The sequence below is a fragment of the Nematolebias whitei genome, chromosome 11 (genome assembly GCF_014905685.2).
Source record: "Nematolebias whitei isolate Nwh7 chromosome 11, NemWhi1, whole genome shotgun sequence".
NCBI lineage: Eukaryota > Metazoa > Chordata > Actinopteri > Cyprinodontiformes > Rivulidae > Nematolebias > Nematolebias whitei.
In genome coordinates this window covers 32,923,369-32,945,690 of record NC_056508.1, presented here as the reverse complement: position 1 = coordinate 32,945,690, position 22,322 = coordinate 32,923,369, and the positions used below count along the sequence as shown (strand labels likewise).

The following is a 22,322-nucleotide window of genomic DNA, read 5'->3' as shown; positions in this document are numbered from 1 at the left end:
CACCCAGCACACACACTTTTTGCCCCACTCCCCTCAGGAAGGAGGTTAAGGAGCATTAAGTGTAGAACCACTAGACTGAGGAACAGCTTCTACCCTGAGGCTGTTAGACTCATGAATCTCTAACTAGAATAATCACTGTGAAAAACCACATCATGTTGCTGCTGATCTGTTTCATGTTGCTGCTGATCTGTTTCATGTTGCTGCTGATCTGTTTCAATGTTGATGTGTTCATGCGTGCACATCTGCTCACAGACTCATGTTCATGTTTGTGCTGATGTTCAATGTTTTATGTTATGAGTGCTTAGTGTATATTTAGTTGATGTTTTTCTTAGTTCATATCTTAGATGTTATTACTGTTTTTCTTATACATTTTATTGTTGGATGTAACTGGGACCCCGTGTACATAATTTCGCTCCACCACATGTACCACATGAGGTGCGAATGACAATAAAGAAACTCTGACTCTGACTCTGATATATATATATATATATGATCATTTTGATAAAAAAATCTTTTTTCTTCTTCTTTCAGCTGCTCTCTTCTTCAGGGGTCGCCACAGCGAACAACTCACACGAAAACTTGGCAATTATTTTTACGCCAGACGCCCTTCCTGACTCAACCACAGACCACCGAGCTACCACAGCCCCCTGTGTGGAGCAGAGAGCTGACATCTAGGGCACCCAGGGGAGCAGATGGTGGGGTTAAGGGCCTTGCTTAAGAGCCCAGGTAAGTGAGGGTGGAGGCAGACACCTTTTCCCACCTACATTATGACGATGTTGATCCCGGGAGTTGAACTGACGACCTTCCAATCACAGGTCCACCTTCTCCAACCTCTGCCCCACCACTCACAATAAAAAAAAATAAAATAAGAATCTTAAAAAGAATGTGAACTCTTTTAAGAGCCAACACTCCAAGAACGAGCATGATCATGTGAGTTGATCTTGATCAGATTCCTTCTAGAAAAAGAAGTTTCCCTGTCACTCCTTCAACGACGTCTCACTAAATGAGACACATTTCTCTCATATCCCAAACTTTCAGCTGCAATGTAAAATATGAGAAAGCTTCTTAAAGTTGTCTGACTTTATTCTAAATTCTCTTTAGATAATGCATATTGTATTTGTTTTGTTCATTATTTGCATCAGTAATTAATGTAGTTAAGTCGGTCAGAACTGTAACAATTTATAATCACAGCATGAGAATATGTAAATATTAAGTGCTGCAGGGCTGGTGGAGCGTAATCTCATCAGCATGTCAGTGCAGTCCACACCTTCAGTGATGGTTCTGCAGAGAGTCAGTGTGCACGCAGGTACACACAAAAACCAGCAGAGTTCAGTTTGTGGGTTGAGTTCATGATGAAATTGTCTAATATTCTGACCCAAACAGTTTATTCTGCTGCCTCTGGTGTTGGGCTTCTGGTGCCCCATTATCAACACCTGTAAACAACCAGTGGCAATCCCACATTCCCACAATCTGGGACCAAAGTCCATCATCTAAGACAGTGGTTCCCAACCCTGGTCCTTGAGGAACACCATCCTGCATGTTTTTGTTGTTTCCCTCCTTTGACACGCCTGATTTGAATGAACGAGTGATTAACGGGCTTCTACAAAACTTGAGGAAGTAATTAAATCACTGAATCAGCTGTGTTGGAGCAGGGAAACAACAAAAACATGCAGGATGATGTTCCCCGAGGACCAGAGTTGAGATCTACTGCTCTAAGATGACAAAGCTCACCCCCACAGAGTTAGGTTTTTCAGAGATATGGAGTCGACACCTCAGTGTGGGATCAGTTTGGGTGTGCTGTTCATAGAGTGACTAACAATCCCATTGGTTGATTCATGACATGCTGGTTGAAGGATGGGATGGTGTCCCACAGCAGTGTATGACCAAAGAAGCATGAGGAGGAGGTGCCAAGCTGTTGTATCTGTGTATGGTTCTTCCACATGCTACTGAGGCCCCTGTTTGTTACATGAATACATGTATAAAATGCCATTATGTCTTGTTTATTTAGACTTCAATCATCCAATCCAATAAAATACACCAAACAAGAGTCAGTGTTTGTCACTGACAAAGAAGGTTTGGCAAGATTTCCATGAACGTAACTGGTAACTAATCTCTGCTGCTCAACCAACAAATGCATGTTTCTAACAAATACGGCACCGTTCAAAGGTAAATAAACACGCTGCTGCCCAACAGTGTAAGATTTGAGTCCAAGAAGCTTTGTAACAAAGAAACATTCCACCAAAGACAAGTTTCCTTATTTTTGTGCCGTTTAGACGATTTGAACCAGAAGTCTAAAGACCAAGGCTTAAAGAATCTTAAATACATTTTAAAAGTATTTTCTGACCCGTGAGGAACTGAATGATCAGCTCAAACACTGACGCTCAGATTAGTCAAAGTCAAAATAACTTTCAGAAAAAAAAAACAAGTCACCCAGTTGATGCTTATTAATTTAAGTGAATTAAAGTTGAGAGCTAATTTGTACAACCACAAAAAGTATCTTGAGTTTTGATTAAACTCAGGATGACCCTTTTAAGAATAATAAAAAAAATAAAAATAAAATCAAAACACAGCAATGTTGTTTTAATAAATCACAGCCAGGCATGAAACCCCCCTGATCTGCTTACGTGAAACAAGGTCAGGTTCAGTGTAAGCTATGATCAAATGACCACGTGTGGAACCAAATGATTGGAGCCGCAGTTTGCAAACATGGATCCATCTCAGTGGCACTTCATTGTTTATCATGTTGCGACTTATTGCTTTACAATACTACCGTTTTTAAATTATGCTTCTAAGGAGACAAACTTTCTTATAACCCTTTCAAACAATCTTGATCAAGAGTTCTCCAAACTTTTTGACATGGGAAACTGGACAAGTTCAGGACAGAAGACGTGTGTTTTCTTCATAATTAAACAAGAGACTTAGAGTCTGACAACTGCAGTTTATTTATTTTTTACACCGGACAATAAATTAATTATTAATACACTATCTTACAACCTGCATCTCCTGTTTTTGGGGTACCAGCACTGAAACGTTCATAGATCCTTCTGACCTCAGTCACAACGTTGTTCACATGAACAGACGCTCTTTACAAATGATTTATACTTTCAAACGCTGGCTGACATCCAGACCTTCACCAATGTGGATTCACACAGAAACACCGGGACATTGACCTCCAGGAAACTAACAGCAACGCCATTATTTGTCAAACCCAACGAGACTAAAGTTTTGTTTGCAATTATTCACAACTCGACATTCAGCTACAGCGCTGACATGACTCAGATGTAGCACACGAAGAGTCGCTAAAAGACAGGTGCATCAGTTAGGTGATCATCTACTGTATGCCAAGCTGTCAGCTAACAGGTCTATCTTTCAATTTTTCTGTGGCTGCTGGGAACAAAAGGCCTAAAGATCCCATTTCAAACAGGTTGTTTGCGTGGACACAACACTGGTTCATCCTTTGAGATGAGGATTCAAGGTTTCTTTGTCATCCCCATCACACGTGGTACATGAGGCGGAACGAAATTGTGTACAGGGTCCCAGTTAAGATAAGAAAGGTGCTCTTGTCAAACTGGTTGAAAACAACCAGTATATCTTTTGGACCCAACCCTACTGACCTGACTGAAAAATGTTGGATTGTATACCTGGATTATTGAGCATGGACTTTGTTGTTTTCAACCAGTTTGACAAGACTGTCAACAAGGAAGAGGGCCGGCAATGGAGGAGGGGGCGTACCAAAGAGACCATCTTATCACAAGCAGAACTGGTTTGTTCCACTTTGGAGTAAGCTGTTGGGGGGAAGGATCAGTTTTGTTGTGCGTTTCCTTGACTGATGAAGCCTTCCAGACCGAAGGCAAAACGTTTCAGCACAAAAAAAAAAAAAAATTGTCCAGATGACCTGTCTGAAAAATGTTGTCTTGAACGATACATCCAAAACTCTACATCTTTTGGACCCAACCCTACTGACCTTCAAAAACAAGAACGGCCGTAGCTCAGTCCGTTTTACAGACACCGACCTAAAGTTTGGTGTGGTAGTAGCTGAGGCCGATCCCCAACACATTTTATGAGCGCTAGCCGCATGCACAAGATCTTTGATGCTTTTCCACTTGGGATTCTTCTGCGCCTGTCTGTTAGCAAAATGGCTCATGAACCAGTGAATGTATTGTAGTGAAACTTTCAGGGGATTTATTTTCATGTACCTCAAAAACTCAGAATGGCCTCCACAGCCAAATGACCATGATCGCCACAAAAAATGGCTACGATTAGATCAGTTTGATAGATATTGTGCTATGATTTGGTGTGGGAGCAGCTGAAAGTTGTTGCTAACAACAAGCAACATGCAGAAACACTGTCTTATCAAGATGTTCAACTGTGACACACGCAAGGCAGCGGGCGATATGCATTCATCTGCAGGGCGCCTCTACAGCATTTCAGCTGAAGTCAAACAGCTTGAGCAAAAGTTACATTTTTTAACCCCCACATCTCCAAACAGGATCAACACTGACAGTGAAGAAGTTTCACCGCAGCCAACATCTGGTTTGTTTCTACCAGTTTTCTCAGGAAGCAGATGAGTCAGAGAGGAGGAGGATGTGCCAAGACTTTCACAAACTTACAAACTATTCCAGAGGAAATTAATCTCTATGCTTTGTAAAATAAATAAAGAAGATTAAAGGAGTTGCTCGATGTTCATACCGAGCAGAAGCAGTTTGACTTCTCTGGATGATTTCTGCAGGTCTTCTCGCAGGTTTTTGTCGATCATTTTGCTCCTCTCCACCGCAGCCTTGTCCTCGGCGCTGATCGTGCAGCCCATGACCGCTCTCTCTGCAGCTTTCTCAGCCTCGGACAGTCCGTCAGCAGCCCAGGAGCTGGAAGTGAAGCCCGGTCCGGAAGCTCCTGGCCCGGTTGGTGTGAACTCAAGTGTCCCAGCCCCGAGAAGAAGAAGAAGAGAGGAGGAAAGGCGTTGGCAGAAACGTCCTCTGTCTAACTTTTAAAGACCTCTGAGCTCACGCACGTTCACCCCAGATGATCCAAAGAGGCTTTTCAGACGAACAGAGATTTAAATTAATATATATTGTTTAGAAATAAGCTTTTAGATTGAAAGACAAGTTTCTTTTTCTTTCTTTTCAATAAAACCGATTTTTGTTGCGAGTAAGCGCCTCTATCCAGCTGTTGCAGTTGCAAAACAAGTTATAAAAAACCTGTGGTGGAAAAAATAAAAGGGGTGAAGTCAAAAAAAAACAAAAAAAAACGAGTCCACTAGGCTTATGGGTAATGTAGTTTTCTTCAAAACGATCCCCAACTCGTCAGTTGTTTTCCACATAGTCGTGGATAAACTCTTCTTGCTCCTATTCAGTTTTTAAAAAGTCAAAACAATACGACTCAAAACTCAACGAGCCTAACCTGTCTAAATAAAAGTTGAACGGAAAAAAAAGCTGAACGTTTTCTTTCTATTTTTTCTTCTACTGTAGTCAGTTGTTTTTTTAGGCAGCTCAAGCTTTTTGTGGTGTAAAGTCACCGCCTAGTGGATATGTGGTAGAACTGCAGGTCTTGATAAAACTAAAACTGCACGTTTAGTCATAACCACATAAAGTTTTTTTTTCTTTTTTTTTTTTTAACAACAGACACATTGTGAATGCAATAATATAAGTTGTAATCTATTGATTGGACTGAGCGGAATCTGGAAGGTGAGTAAACTTGACTCGATGCTAAACTAGCATAATGAGGAAAAAAAAATTGTCTATACAGATTATTATAACTAGTAATATTTAATCTGTTATTACGCCACAAAGTTTTTCTCAGACTTTTTTGAATAAGATGTCCTATTTTATGTCATATGTTAAAATAAAAAGGTTTTGCCTGAAAAAGTTAAAAAAATAAAAATAAATAAATAAATAAAAAAACTGCAGTTTTTACATACTCAAACCTTTATGTTTGGTGCAATTTAATTTCCACATTTTACTTGTTTTTTTTTTTTAATCACTTTTTGGTACCACTGGAAATAAAATACATGCAATAAAAAATAAAAAATAGTGGAAATTAGTAGAAACACCAAACATAATGACTGGAAAATCCAAAACAAATGCATCACATAAAGCTTAAAAATGGTGAAGGCAAAGAGCTGTTTCAAGTAAAAATACATACATAGAAAAATATTAATAAATAAAAACTTGATGATTTTAAAATACCTCTTTTTCTTCAAATCCAAGTCTCGAATTAGATAGATGGAAATTTAATGTAACCGTATAACCAAATATAATACAGTATGGTGGGAGTGGTGGCACAGAGGTTAGAGAAGGTGGGCCTGTGATCGGAAGATCGCCAGTTCAAGCCCCGGTAAGACAACATCAAAAATGTGGGTTGGGTAGGTGAAGCACCCACACCTGCCCCCATCCTCATTTGCCCCACCCTAGGCCCTTGAACAAGGCCCTTAACCCCCACCATCTTCTCCTCCCGGTGTCCTAGATAGCAGCTCTGCTCCACACAGAGGGCTGTGGTAGCTCGGTGGTCTGTGGTTGTTGCATCAGGAAGGGCATCCGCTGTAAAAATAACTGCCAAGTCTTCGTGCAACTTAGTTCGCTGTGGCGACCCCTGAAGAAGGGAGCAGCCGAAAGAAAAGAAAAAAATACAGTATATGTATATATATATATACATACAGTATATGGCTTATATTCTTCTTTCGGCTTTTCCCTCTTCAGGGGTCTCCACAGTGATTCATCCTCCTCCATCTGTCTCTGTCCTCTGTTCTCACTCCAACTACCTCATGTCCTCTCTAACTGCATCCATATATCTTCTCCTTTTCTTTGTCCTGGCAGCTGCATTTCAAAAAACCTTCTACCAATATACCCACTGTCCCTCCTCTGGACATGGCCAAACCATCTCAGTCTGGTCTCTCTAACTTTATCTCCCAGTTGTTCAACCTGTGCTGTACCTCTGATGATCTCATTCCTAATCTTATCCAGCCTTGTCACTCCTAAGGAGAACCTCAACACCTTCATTTCTGCCACTTCTATTTCTTTCTTCTGTCTTTTTGTCAATGCCACTGTCTCCAGACCAAACAACTACCTAAACTCATACATCCTTAAGGCTTATATATAATAAACTTTAATCAATTTGTGTTTTTTTTTATTAATTGAATTTATTTTCTGTGCATAGGGACAGAAGCAGTGAGAATTATTGGACAAATATAACTAATAGTGACTTGATAAATGAGGTCAACAGACTTTTGAAGCATCTTCTGTTTGTAAACACACCACTAATCAATAACTGCTCCTTTTTTCTTCAGCAGCTTCAGAATCCTGCTTTTGCTGCCAAACAAGCTCTTCATCACTGTCATTGGTGCAGGTTACCACGGCAACAGATGATTTTAGAAAACTCAGGATTTGAGAGTAAGTGAGAAATTCATGTAATAGAGTTGATTTCTACTCCATCCCTGCAGTCACCTCCGCAGTTTCTTGTTTTTGTTGTTGTGAGCCCGTTTGCGTCGTCTCGTGTGTTCGCAGTTTTCTGTTTTAAGCATTTTGTTTACACCTAAACTCCACTGAGGGCGCCGCGCTCTCACTGACCTTCTGGAGTGACGCACCGGTGAAACCCATCCTTGAGCACTTTTAGTCAGTGTGTTCCAGTGTGTCACAAAGGTCAGGCTGTTTGAAGTGATGCTGGGCGCTGCAGGAGGCGCTCCACGCCGCTGAACATCACGGCCGTGAGTCACCGTGTCCGATGGGGAGCAGCACAGGAGCAGGGATGACAATGAGAAGGATCAGGAAGCAGACAAGGAGCTTTGGGTGATGCTGTGCTAATAAAAAGAAACTCACACAATCACAGAAACAAACAAAAATAAAGTGAGACAGCATTTGTGATTTTTAAGGATCATTTTGCTCAGCTGCTTCCAGTTAAGTTCTCTGATAGTTAAGGATACCAAGTGAACATCTAGATTAGTTAGAAAATTTCAACAAAAACAAATTAGGACAACGTTTTTTGGAAAACTTTGGGTCTTGCTGTTCATGTGGACGTTGTTTTGATACACAACATCAAGCTGAAGTTTCTGACCATGTTCAAATATGAAACTGTCCTCTTTCTGCAGGATGGGACAGTTTGTCACACAAAAACAATTGGATGCACCAAGTTCAAGATATTGACCTGTCGTCCAACTTTTTTAGGTGTTACACCCAAGTGTAAGATGTGGTGCACCTTCCAGGGCTTGAAATATCTGCTGCAGATGACTTTGTGCCAGAAGATGTTCAGAGGTAGAGTTCATGCTTCAACGGGTCATGGATGATTTGTCACAAGAAAGGTGGTCTTCTCAAAGAGGTGGTCATAATGTTATGGCTACAAAGCGCTTATTTCAGCTTCTTTTTTTTTGGTTGTTGATTCATAATTGTGTCTGGTTATCGAAAGAAAATAATTATTTAGATTTGTTGCAGAAATCAGTCAGTGTCAGAGTTTCTATATTGTCAATCACGTCACGGTACATGTGGTGGAACGAGATTGTGTACCCAGGGTCCTAATTACATTCAACAAAAGAAACACAGTAATAAGATCTAAGATATGAACTAAGAAAAACATGAACTATAAATACGCCAAGCACTAATAGCATAAAAACAATACGTCAAACAGCAGCACGAATGAACACAGTAACATGAAACAGATCAGCAGAAACATGAAACAGATCAGCAGAAACATGAAACAGATCAGCAGCAACATGATGTGATTTTTCCACAGTGATTATTCTGATTAGAGATTCATGAGTCTAACAGCCTCAGGGTAGAAGCTGTTCCTCAGCCTAGTGTTTCTACACTTAATGCTCCTTAACCTCTTTCCTGAGGGGAGCGGAGCAAAAAGCGAGTGTGCTGGGTGAGTGGGGTCCTTCATGATGCAGGTGGCCCTCTTCCTGCATCTGGAGGTGTAGATGTCTGTGATGGTGGGGAGGCTGACTCCAACAGCCTTCTGTGCAGCTTTCACCACTCTCTGCAAAGCTTTTCTTTCTGCAGCTATGCAGCCTCCATGCCACACGTTGATGCTGGAGCACAGGATGCTCTCCACTGCACACCTGTAGAAGGAGGTGAGGACTGAGCTTCCCAGACCAGCTCATCTCAGCCGCCTGAGGAAGTAGAGTCTCTGATGAGCTTTCTTGATCAGGCTGGTGGTGTTGTTGCTCCAGCTGAGGTTGTCATTCATGTGCACACCCAAGTACTTGTAGCTGGAGACCACTTCCACTGCAGATCCTCTTATGTTCAGGGTGTGTGTGTGGGGGGGGGGGGGGGGGGGGGGGGTAGGTGTGTTTGTTCCTTCTGAAGTCCACAACTATCTCCTTCGTCTTCTTCACATTGATGTGAAGGTTATTCTTTGCACCAGCTCTCCAGGTGTTCCACCTCCTGCCTGCAGCTGGACTCATCATTGTTTGTGATGCATCCCACCACCATTGCATCATCTGCAAACTTTACAATGTGACAGCCTGGATGGGTAGCTGCACAATTATACGTGAGCAGAGTGAACAGGAGAGGGCTCAACACACATCCCTGAGGAGAGCCATTGCTGAGGGTTATGGTGGAGGAGGAGAAGTTGTGGATCCTCACTGATTGTGGTCTGTTTGTTAAAAAGTCTTGGACCCAGTTGCAAATGGAGGGGCTTAGCCCTAGTGTGAATAGTTTGTCCATCAGGGTTTGGGGGATTGTGGTGTTGAAGGCGGACGTGAAGTCCATAAAGAGCATACGGACATAAGAGTCCTTCTGCTCCAGGTGGTTGAGCGCAGTGTGGACCACAGATGAGATGGCGTCCTCTGTTGATCGGTTCTCACGGTATGTGCACTGGTGAGGGTCCTCGTTGATGTTGATGGTTGTTTTGATGTGAGTCATGACCAGTTTTTCAAAGCATTTAGTGACAATTGGAGTGAAGGCTGGCTGTTAGTCATTCAGACCAGTCACTGTAGAGCTCTTTGGGACTGGGATGATGGTGGCAGTCTTCAGGCAGGTGGGAACTGTCTCCAGGTAAGTGAGGAGTTAAAAATGTTGGCCAGCACCTTGTAGAGCTGATCGGCACATTCTTTCAGCACCTTCCTGGGGATGTTGTCTGGGCCGGTTATTTGTGAGGATTAATCCTCCTGAAAGTACTCCTTACTTCAGCTGAGGTCACGGTGAGATGCTCTTCATCTGGTGGTGAGGTGAGTCTGTGCTAGGTGGTCTGTTCGAGTCTTCAAATCGTGCGTCAAACTTGTTGTGGACAAATTTTGACAAAATTAAGTGTTTAAGTTAAGAACGTTGTCTGAGTCTCAGTCATTGCCCCAGATTATTATTATTACTGATTATTATATTATATATAACTGAATGACAAAATGCTCAACTCCAGTGCTCTTCACTGACTCCTCCCTTTCTATTTTCTCTTTAAAATCCGTGTAACCGTCCAAAATCACGTTTTTGGATCGTTAAAAGCAGCTAATCTGAGAAGCTAAGCTATGAGCTAAGATAATTGGCCAACCTTGAGGAAAAAACTTCAGTCTTGTCGAAGCTCCAAAATTCACGGTTGAAAGCTGTGTCTTTGTGTAAAAACTAATTTTTCTCTGCAAAAAAAAGCTGAGAACTTTTTTTTTTACTGATTTTTCATTAAAAGTTTTGTGTGAAAAATGCTATGCTAAAGAGCTCAAACCACACCGAGCGCCTGCCATTTTGAGAACAGAGAAAAGGAAAGGGAGGCAGCCCATGTCACATTAAGGGGCTTAATTGTCATTCAAACAATATTATCGTTTATCGCAATAATTTCTGAGACAATTAATCGCCCATCAAAATTTGTTATGGTGACAGGCCTACCATTCATCTGCTGTAGGTGCTTCTTTTGTCTACGTTTCTTATGATTTACAACATGCTGCCATCAGGTACAGGAACTGCACAAGAAGTTTGTTTGAAATTTGTTTACATGATTACAATAAATGAATTTACAAGAAACTAGAATAGTTTAAAACTTTTTTTTATTATTATTTCAGTGCATTGAGAATACACAAGAGAACAAAGAATGAATATTAACAGTCTTTTCAGCTTAGGTACAAAAGAGATACAGAAAGGGAAAATCATGAACGAAACTTCTGTTTAAAAATGTGCATGAATTTGACTGAAAGTTGGAAATATGAACCACCTTCAGAGCAGATCGTTTCTCCATCTCTAATGGTCAGAGGGTGGCAGACACGCAGCTTAAAGCGTTTTATGAGTCGAGTCGTGGCAGTTTGGCTGCTATCAACGGAGATGAGACTCTGGTTCGCAGACGATGGCGGAACAAATCAAAAGTTTACATCATTTTATAACATAAAACTTTGGATTTACAGCCACAAATAATAAATTAAAGCACACACATGCATGCTGAGGAACACTGAAGACTTGAGCAGGGATTTCTTCTCACTCAGAACAAAACATTTTAAAACATGAAGATGGTACGACATCACTGCTTGGAAAAACAAAGCAATATACAACAAAGTCATACGGGAGGAAAACTGCGAGAGTTATGCATTCTCCTCACAAAAGGACCTTTTTTTGTTCTGACTTCCAGCGAACACTCAACCCTCCCCGTACGACTTGTGTCGAGACTTGTGATCAGGCCGACTACCACATATGAGGCGGTCCGTAATAGATGCAGACAGCAAGACAGGGCAAGTATAAAAAGTCTTTGGAGCGGTCACTGCTCGTGTGACTTGTGCAAACTGTTTGTAACCCACCTGAGCTCGGAGAAACTTATCTCCGGTGTCGTCCATTTGTTGCTAAAAGAGGCCAAAGGCAAAGCCTTCATGTGTAAGCACTGTCACACCTGTGTGCTGCGTGTAGCCACAACAAGCCTGGTTGTTTATTGCACAAACACACACTCACGCTCCCACTGTGTTTACCTGTAAACAGTCCAGACATCACAGGGTAGATGGACACTGGTCGTCCAAACTCGTTCATGCCTAGTTTTTCTTTTCCACCAGTTTTAAGGCGCCGCAGCTGCTTGGCTTTGAAGCCGAAACCTTCTCAACAGCTGCAGCGTTTGTCTTTGAGTGGAATGAGCTGAAACCACGAGTCTCCCATTTTTGTGAGGAGGTGATAATCACAAGACTAAGAGCAGATAAACAGGATAATAACATTCTGGAAAATGGTTAAAAATACACGGTCAGCCTGTTTATTATAAATACCAGCACCAGCAGCTGTGAAACGATCCCGTTCAACCCAATAAATATTTCAAATTGAGAAGCATTTTTATTTATTTTTTGTCTGACTTGTGAAAGCTTCTGAATGTTGCCTTATTCTCAGTGGTGGACGTGTTAAATTAATTTCTCAGCGATCTTGGGAGTGAAATACTGACGAAAATGACAACAGCTAAAAATCTACTTTGTGCAATGGCCCAGTTAAGACTGGGATCATGCTGATGACTTGAAAGTTGTTTTGGATTTTCAACTCGATCTCAAAAAATAATGATCAGAACTAAGTTGGACCGGTCAGTCTGAGTGGAAAATTGTGCTCTCCCTGAAATTTACCCTCAGAAAGTTTCCGAGCTTCTTTCTGTTTGTGTAAAGTTTGTCACTTCACTTGAACTGTAACCAACACATGAAATGTTTTGTGACAGAGCCCAGTAGCCCGACAACATATGGCTTCCAAAACACACAACTTTGCCATGAGGCGGCACGCACATCTACAAAAAAACATGTCTATATACCTTCAGTTCTTCAAAGAAGATACTGGATTTTGCAGTTTGCTTTTTATCTTAAGTTGTTGCAGCATAAACAAGGAATACTAGAAAACGTGAATAAAACTAAACATATTTTTTGGATCATCAGATGGCTACAGACATGGTACTCGTGGCAGCTACATCACTGGTACAGTTTTGCAACAGTTCTCTGCTACACAAAGCTCATTGTTCGGCTGTTGTTGTTGCTGCTGCGTGAACTCTGCGGTTTCCTCAAGGATTTGCCCCGGGATGTGGAAGTCAGCTGTTGAGTTCTGCTCAACAGCTGATTCCTGAAGACCTTCAGTTTCTGGTTCCTCTGGGCTGGCTCTGCTGTGAGAGTTGCAGGGCTCCAGATTGCATCCAGTACCCTGAAGGAACTGTAAGAAGTTCTCCTCAATGGAGGCCTCGCGGCTGGCCAGCTGCTCCCCTTCACTGGGCCTGGCCCTCTTGAAAAGGCAGGCCAGGTGTCGGGCCAGCTCCTCTCGAATTTGCCTGTTTAGACAACCGTAGAAGAAGGGGTTGGAGGTGAAGCAAAAATAGCCGATCCAGGTTACCACGTTCTCCAGCTGGGCCAGTGAGGCCGGAGAGGTGGACATGACAGCCGAGTAGAGATGGAATGAGAAATATGGCAGCCAGCAGCAGAAGAACTGACCTCCCACTGCCACCAGAACCACTGCTGCCTTCCCACCAGTGAATATTCTTTGAGGGGTTGAGCGTGCGCCGGTGCCTCCGAGGCTGGCTCCCACGGTGGAGTGGCTGCTGATGGAGTCGGAGCGTTGCCGTGGCGTGTCCATCCAGGTGGGGTTGGGTCCATCACGCATGGCTGCTACTCGGGCCACCTTAAACATGTTGCAGTAGACCACCAGAATGATCAGTACCGGGAACAGGAAATATATTATTGAGAAGAAGACCATGAAAAGCAGGCGAGTGGTCCTGCCTCCTGTCCAGTGAAGTGAGCATTGTCTCTGACTGGGAATGAGGACTTCAGGAGCACCCAGACTCGGGGTCCCCTGAAGCAGCCAACCTAGCAGAGGCAGTACAGACATAACAACAGCTTTAATCCATATTCCCACTAATACCGTCACCACCACCCCCACTGTCATCTTCACCTCATGCCGCATAGGATAGACAATGTAGTAGTAGCGCTCCACGTTAATGGCACAAATGGTGAGGATGGCAGCACTCACTAGACAAACGCTCAAGCAGAGGTAGCTTCGACACAGCGCCTCGTTCATCAGGACCCAGTCTGACAGCATCCCCAGGGGCATCACCAGCAGCGCTGCCAGCAGGTCCACCAGACATAGGTGGAGCACAAAGGCAAACTTACGTAGCTGGGGCGTTTTAGTGATGACAACCATCACGGCCAAGTTTCCCACCACTGCCAGAACGTCCATGATGAGCATAATACACAGCCCCAAGGTCTGGTTCAGCTCCACCTCACGCTGAGTGTTTCTGTCAGACTCGGTTACGTTAGAGATAGTCGACTGCTGTGAGGCTGCAGAAGTTGAGAGAGACCTGTTGTGCCAGGTGACAGAGTGCTCCATGAGAGGATGGGACACAGAGGAGAGAGTTCGCTGAAGTTCACGGGTCCATCACCCATTCTCCCCGTCGTAGGGCGTCAAGCTCAGCCAGTGGTATCCGTCATAATAACTGGAGGTGTAGAGACCCTGACCCCTGCAGACCATAGGGTGGGGTTCTGCTGACGGCCACACGTGTTCTCCCAGTCGTTGATTATCTTCTCTTTCTGTTTCGCTTTTCAGATGGAAGATCTGAAAGAAAAACAACGGTATTATTCAGTCGTCTACCGAAGACACGAGACCTTTGTGCTAAAGGAACTCCTGTCTTGTAAGTACATTTTATTTTATTATTAACTTTTATTTAACCAGGCAAATCCCACTGAGATCACAGATCTCTGTTGCAAGGGAGGTCTGGGCCTGAAGGCAACCTAACATGCATGTTTGTGCTCTGTGGGAGGAAACCGGAGTGCCCGGAGAAAACCCATGCAAGCACGAGAAGAACATGCAAACTCCACACAGAAAGACCCCAGGTCCAACCGGGGATTGAACCCCGGACTTTCTTGCTGTGAGACAACAGTGCTAACCACTGAGCCATCGTGCTGCCAAATGATGTAGTGTATGATGTAGTGATTGTGTCACCAGTTTATACCCTATCATAAAAAGTTTAGCTGCTGTAAAAGTTAACATTTTTATCCAATATCTTTTTAATTTGCTAAACTGGAGTTTCGTTTGGCTAAAATGAACATACAAATGATACACGTTCTTGTCCTGATGCATGCTCAATAATCAAGACTGAGTTTGTTCTGGACGAGTTCTTCTTTGTTGAAACGGATTCTTCATGTCAGCATAGAAGAACCCGTCCAGAGTACGTGACTCAACCTTGTTAGATATCCATTCTTGTGCTGATCATGTTGAATACAGGTACACCTCTGTGGGCCAATAAATGATTTAAAAAAACAAGCATGTTTGCTCGTGCAGATAAAAATAGGTTAGTGCTACTAACTCAGATTTGTGAACCTGCAAGCGCTTCATAGCATTTAAGTTGTAAAAAGTACTTCTGGTAGTTTTACTGCAAACACACTGTGTTTCTTCAAACTATTTGCTGTCAGAAGCATCACTCTGGATGCAGTCTGCTCTTCCTTGCAGTCATCATTTATTATATATTTGGCATCTGCATGCTCAGATGTGTGTTTTCAGGGCAGCCAGCACCCTAGGGAAGAGCTAAAAAGCAAGGGTGGACCATATGTTCCCATTAAGCGGGCGAAGAAGCAAATAATAATGTGCAAATAAACTGCAAAACTCAGCATTTACAGAGCTCTGTACTGCTGTTAGTGAAAGGAGGAAAAGATCGATGAACCCGCTCTTCATATTCACACAATCCCTGACACTGTTTCCTATCATTAAAACAGATCAAAAATTATATTTTTTAAAAACTGCACATTTGCCATATTTACAGCCGTCTTGTTGAAAAATGTCATTTCGTACAAGAAGTTTTCATTCATGATCTGAAACGAGTGCATGTGCTGGTGGATCACGATTGTTTTCTGGTTGAGTAGGCAGTGTTTACTGTCACAACCTCACCTGGATGCAATCCCACGCAATGTTAGAGCTGAGGAATAAGCACCAAAGTGTTGGTACATTTCCATACGCTGCACACCTGCAGGTGCAAGTTTCCACTTCCCAACTGCGACTGCCTGAAAAGACTCTTCCTCCTTCCCTCCCACGTAACGTGTTCGTCAGGCTCAGTGGCCATCACCTGAGAGGTCATCTTTTCCAAATAGGTCAAAGTGTTACAGTCGCCTAATTAAACGACTTGTGAACAACTCCGATGCCGAGAAGGAAGCACCTCTGGGATTTTTAATCCAGAGAATACTGACTGTTTTAAAGGAATCATCGCCACATGGCCCCCAATGAAACATACAAAAGATTTATTTGACAAATGTCTGTTTAAAAATCAAATTCTAAATAAAATGGTTCATTTCATTTTGCCCAAATGGCACAAACAAAACTATTTATGGAGGGATGGAAAGACTCCTCGCAGTTTATTAGTTAATGTAATCGAATCAGTGCGAGCAGTGCAGTTTAAGTTCTAACTCGGGGTTTGTAAGCTGATAAAATTGATACTGAGCTACAATATAAGGTTGTGTGGAGTATCTCAGACTGCTGACTAGGAACCGTATGACCCTATCATATGCACATGACACTCTGTTTACTGAGAGGAGAAAAGTAGTCTGTTGTTTCTGCAGAGCCCTTTGACTTCTCTGCATCAACACGCAGAAGAACATCCGGACGTGAAACAAAGTGTCTGATTTTGTCTTTTTCACGTGAAAACAGAGATAAGACACAGTCCACCGTCTGATGAGTCACAGCCTCCCCCTGATCGCACCTTCCCACCCACGCACTCCGGCATTAAAGCAGGTATGGCTGTGAATGATGAAGTGATGAAAAGTCGGTGACATACCTCACTGTGGAGAGAGCTGCTTCATCCAGGGGAGCCTCACAGTCTGCTGAGGGACCTGTTTCACTTTCTCACCCGCACACACACACTGATGCACACGCCACGTCACAGAGAGGGATGTGGGGTGGGGGGTGAAAAGGAGAGTCCTGTGTCTCCTCCTCACCTGGCCCCTTGCATCTTGTCTGCGATCAGTCGTGCAGTGCACACCTCTCAGCTCGTTCTCTTCGATCCAGATGGGAGAGGCAAAGATGGAACAAAAATTAAACAGGAGGAGGGGCCCCTGTCTTCCAGTCTGCGATGCACAAATGGGTGGACACACTCCTCCTCCCCACCTCCTCCTCCTCCCTGGTCCACCTCACATGCACTTGCCGGGAGGAACTGCAGAGCTGCATGGGGCAGACAGGCAGCGGGTGGGAAGGCAGGTTCCCCCCTGGCTCTCCACTGGGTCTTAGTGCCTCGTTGCAAGCTGATCTTTCTGCAGGTCACATCAGGCCCAGGAAGGCGAGTGTGCAACAATCACTTTTTAGCTCGAGGATGGACATTTGTCTCGTTCTGTGCCTCCTGCTGCTCATTTAGCCAGCAACCCTCCCCACAATATCTGCTCAGTCCAGCAAAAGCCTTCTCACGAGACCGGATTATTGATTTGTACAGAAGTAACTAATCCTGGAGGGTTATATTTAGGAGCTGAGAATAACATTTACTTGACCCCCACCCCCCCCACACACAACCAATATATGTATTACAAGTCAGATCAGAAAGTTTAGTTCACTTCAGTGTGAGAGATGAATGATCCAATGCATTGATCCCGGAAGAAGTTACAGCCACCAAAACACTCAGGAACACAAGAATAAATGAAAGGCATTCCTTGAAGAGTTATAAACAAAAAAGGAAAAAGGAAAGGCAAAGTTAGAGCTAACCTTAAAAACATCATTATGCAGATCTTCTGTTCAGAGGATGTGACGGGGACGACTCACAAATCAAACTGTATCTGGACATTTGTAAAAGTGACTGAGTTGTAGCCGTTTCTCTGTTGGCTGAGCTCAATTATCTGTGTTACCATCTTAAAATGGACTGATTTTAAGTTATTCACATGTAGCTCTATGTCTACTGATAACTTCCTGAGTTTCATTCAGATCTGTTCAGTGGTTCAAGAGATATTTTGCTGACAGAGAGATAGGATTTACCACATAATGCCAAAGTTAAAGCAAAGATCTTGTTATTGCTCAGAGAATGTGCTAAGGATGAGCAACTAACCAGATTTTAGCTCAATATCTGTAAAATTGATTGACTTATAAAATTGTTTTGTGTTAGTAAAGTTTGATTGGCTGTGGCAGGCTTCTTGAACCGGTGGGTCTTGAGATATTTTGCTAACACAACAGTCAAACACAGACAAGCTCGCCTAACTTTCATGGCGATGGACAATAAGACTGGAAGACAACTGAAGTAATACAGTGTAATTTTTTGTCATTTGCTTTAAACTGGGCTTGAATCTCTAAGCTGCTGCCTCTGGAAAACAATCTTCAGGGGGGTTGATTTGTATGTAATAAACATACTATTGGGAATACTTTCACATGATATGATTTATATGAACATGTTAAAGAGCCAAGCAGAAACAAAGTGATGTGTAAAGCTCTACTCGTCCCCTCGTGTCTCTGTGTTTTCCTGTGTGAAATCAGGAATTACATGCGGGATGTTTCCTGTCACGTCATGAAGCATGCTTCCCGATCCATCACTAGACTTGGTGCTCCATCAACCCTAGTTGCATTTGTTTGTAACCTACAAATCAATTGGTCATTTAAAAGCAGATTCATTTATTGATTGCTGTTTAGATCACAGAGTTGTTGAGAAGATCTGACTCTTCTCTGTTACAAATTTTAACTGGAACGAAGCGTCAGATTTTACTTTTGAGCTGAGTTTCAGCACTTCATAGGAGAGAAATGCATATCATGAATAACAAGTTTAATAAATGTTAATTTGAGATGTGATGGCACTTTTGCATTTCCCCCCAAGGCGTTTCCAAGAGGGGAAAGCGAGAACACAAGACTCTTTGTGCCGGTTAATGTGTGTGTGTGTCCTGTGACCGTGCTCGTGTCTGAGGTGTTGAATCATGACGGAAATAGCAGATACGCGGTCATGCCAGCAGCACCAATCACAAGGAGGGGGAAATACAATGGTTTCCATGGCAACAACAACTTCAGCCCCCTTCTTACACCTCCAGCATCAACCTCAGGGCAAAGCCTTGTACTCACGGTGTGGATGAGCAGCCGTTTGGAGTGTCGCTCTTTGTGTTTTGTGAGATGATTAATTATTCTCTGATTGTTTTCTCAGTGTTTAACTGAATACAGGTAGGTTGATTTACATCAGTTACTGCTGCTGATCCAATGTGCCTGTCATTAAAACTGTAATCTCAAGTCTCACCAGCAGGGGGCGTTCTCACATTTAACAAGTAACGACATTGCACAAAAGTGTCTTTAAGATTTTGCACTTCCAACACACTTCAAATGATTAGTGCAGACGTTTGACGCTCATCTCAATAAAGGATATTAAACTTTTTGCTTTTATTCAGATCTGTGCTCTTCAGGACAACTGAAGTGAAATTCTTAAGTTTAGGCTTATCTGTGTGAGACACAAAAAGATGTAAAATGCGATCATTATTTGGGTTACATCACATCCCCAGGGATAACTCGCTCTGCAGAATCCTTTTGCATTATTTTAAACAGAGACGAACGCTTTCAGAGTTTTGTCGCTCCCCTGTGTGACACTCAAGGGAGACACCTGAGAGTCTACATTAATTTTAGGACTAAATCAATAACCCATCCATCCATTTTCTTTACCCGCTTATTCCATTTTGGGTCACGGGGGTCGCTGGTGCCCATGTCCAGCAATCACTGTGCGAGGGGCGGGGTACACCCTGGACGGGTCGCAAGTCCATCACAGGGCCACATAGAGACAAACGAGACAAACAACCATTCACTCTCTCACTCACACCTAGGGACAATTTAGAGTTACCAATCAGCCTAACATGCATGTTTTTGGACTGTGGGAGGAAACCGGAGCACCTGGAGAAAACCCACGCATGCACGGAGAGAACATGCAAACTCCACCCAGAAAGGCCCCTGGACCGGGGTTTGAACCAGGGACCTGCTCGCTGAGAGGCAGCAGCTCTACCAGTTGTGCCACCGTGCTGCCCTAAATCAATAACCATGAATAATAATTTCATGTTTTGTTAAGTTTAGCATAAATATTTACTACCACCTGACTGTGGTTGGATTTGTAACTTATTTCCTTTGATGCGTGGTGGTAAAAGGGTCATTAGGCATGCAGCTTAAATAAGCATTTAGTCATTTATATTGACCCACATGACCCCAAAGCAGCACATCAAACTAAGGTTTAATTCTAGTGAACGAGAGAGGGTGCACACATTTGTATTTCCTGCCCTTTTATTTTTAAATATGTAAATTTTATTGCAAATACAGCTGCAGGGAGAGTAGCAAACATGCAGCATCTTTAATGCCATGTGTGTGCATGTGTGTGCGTGCATGTGCATGTGCATGTGCATGTGGGTTAGTTTACGTCTGTTACCAGAACATCTCATGAACAATTGGTTGAATTTTAATGGAACTTTCTGAAAATATTCACTAAGTGCACAACTGCAACAATTAACTTTTAATAAAAGGCAGATGGCCTTGGAGATTATGGCCTCAGCTGTCATTTCTAACCCAGAGCCTGGCCTGACCCAGATTAAGGCCGGGCAATAATAATGTGCTTAATGTGCGGGCTGGGCCGGTGTCTGGCTTTTGATTGCATCAGCAGACGTGGGCGGCTGACGATCCAATTATATGGCAACATGGATTGCCATACAATCAACAGCCGCACACGGCAATTTGATCGTGCGCTGACCGGCCTTGAAAGAGGTAAAAAAAAAAAAAAAAAGTTTATTTAAGCTTCAGATGGGTCCATACAGCCAGGCAGCGATCCATCTGCCCAAATGGACGTTCAGTCAGCCGCTGCTCACAGCGGACGCGCGCGGCCGACGACCCAAACAGGTGAGATCACAAAATATCCGACATGTCAGAGCAGGGTCCGTGTTTGAATAATGCAGAATTCAGGCAGAAGCAGGGATTTAATGCACTTTGACTGCCATGAAAAGACAAACAAACCCTCAGCTCCCATCCATCTTCTGCCCTTTAGCCGCACGCATCCACCAAACATTAATGACAAATAACAAAGCTTAATTAAAAATGTCGGGGGGGGGGGGGTCGGGTTCGGACCTGTAATTACTGTTAATTCATCAGGTCGGGTGGGGTTTGGAAATGATGGCTACGGGCTGGGGCTGGGGCCGGGTCGAATTTTTTGGTCCCAAATGCAACTCTAGGCCGTAGTCGGTGCCAGTAATGAATATACACAAATGACAAATAAAAGTGGATTAGACGTTTAAAGAACCAGAAGTAGACAATGCATGGCAAAATACTTACTTCAAGGATACGCTTTGGTAAAAAGGCCAGTTTCCTCATTGCCACGACATGTAACCAAACTTCTCAAACAGAAAAGTAGCTATACTTAAGTCAGTTTTACAGATTTTATTTTCTTCTTTCGGCTGCTCCCTTCTTCAGGGTCGCCACAGCAAACTAAGTCACACGAAGACTTGGCAATTATTTTTACGCTGGATGCCCTTCCTGACGCAACCACAGACCACCGAGCTACCACAGCCCTCTGTGTGGAGCAGAGAGCTGCTATCTAGGGCGCCCAGGGAAGCAGAGGATGGAGGTTAAGGGCCTTGCTCAAGGGCCCAGAGTGGGGCAAGTGAGGATGGAGGCAGGTGTGGGTGATTCACCAATCCCACTCACCTTCTCTAGCCTCTGCGCCACCACTCCCTCAGTAGCAGGTAGTAGATACTGAGCTGAAATTCAGCTGAGAGTCATGCACAACAGATACTTTGAGCGTTGTGATTTTGCATTGTGCATGTTACTTTCAAGGCTTGAGCAAAACAGCGACCACTTCTCAGCAGAAGATGATTAGAGCGATGTATGTTCATTCATGACATGCTTGCACTGTAATTTATTCTTGTTTTTAATCCCACAGATTGTTTGAATTTGCAGTAAAGAGGAAGTGTCTCCAAATGAAGCTCTACACGCTCCGCTAACTCCTTTAAAGTTAATAAAGTGTGTAGCAGTCCTGACTGTTTTGAAACATCCCTTTTTTCAAACACTTCATGAAAAAAAAAAAGACACCAGGAAATAAAGAAATGGGCTTTTGTTATTTCGTTTAATGATTCACCTTGCAGAATTTTCAGACGCAGTGTAATAGCTTGCTAAAAGACCTTGGCCAACCTATTCTGTCTGAGCAGCCAGAAAACATGCTGTCCAGCAACAGTAGCTGTTTGTGCCGTCTCGTTTCTCCGAGTCAAACGCTGGTGTCCAAATAGACACAATTAGCACTCTGTTGGCTCCAGGTTGGCCCAGACATCCTGCACACTCTGAGTCACCGATGAGTACCGGTGCTGTCTGCCTGCATAAAAACACTGAAAACAAAATTTACCAAGACTTATAAAGTATAAAACCTGAGCAATGTGTTGCTATTTGCTGCCATTTTTGCAGTGGTTTTGCTCATTTTTACTTCTTAGTATTCCTCTTTTTTTTTTATTACAGATTGGCTGTGATTCAAGTATAATG

At 43.1% G+C, this 22,322-nt stretch overlaps 2 protein-coding genes across 2 annotated transcripts in view; both read right to left on the bottom strand.

The window, feature by feature from the left end:
* The window catches only part of gnai3 (guanine nucleotide binding protein (G protein), alpha inhibiting activity polypeptide 3), a 27,037-nt gene extending 22,009 nt beyond the window's left edge, over window positions 1-5,028 (bottom strand). The window contains exon 1 of the mRNA XM_037684898.1: window positions 4,690-5,028. Within this exon, the coding sequence (XP_037540826.1) occupies window positions 4,690-4,807 (118 nt within the window). The 5' untranslated portion in view covers window positions 4,808-5,028. The remainder of the gene's footprint in view (window positions 1-4,689) is intronic.
* A 7,737-nt stretch (window positions 5,029-12,765) lies between these two features.
* Window positions 12,766-14,219, bottom strand: gpr61 (G protein-coupled receptor 61). The gene has a single exon (XM_037684217.1). The coding sequence runs from the start codon at window positions 14,217-14,219 to the stop codon at window positions 12,813-12,815; it is 1,407 nt and encodes a 468-aa protein (XP_037540145.1). The 3' UTR covers window positions 12,766-12,812.
* Between the last annotated feature and the right edge of the window lie 8,103 nt (window positions 14,220-22,322).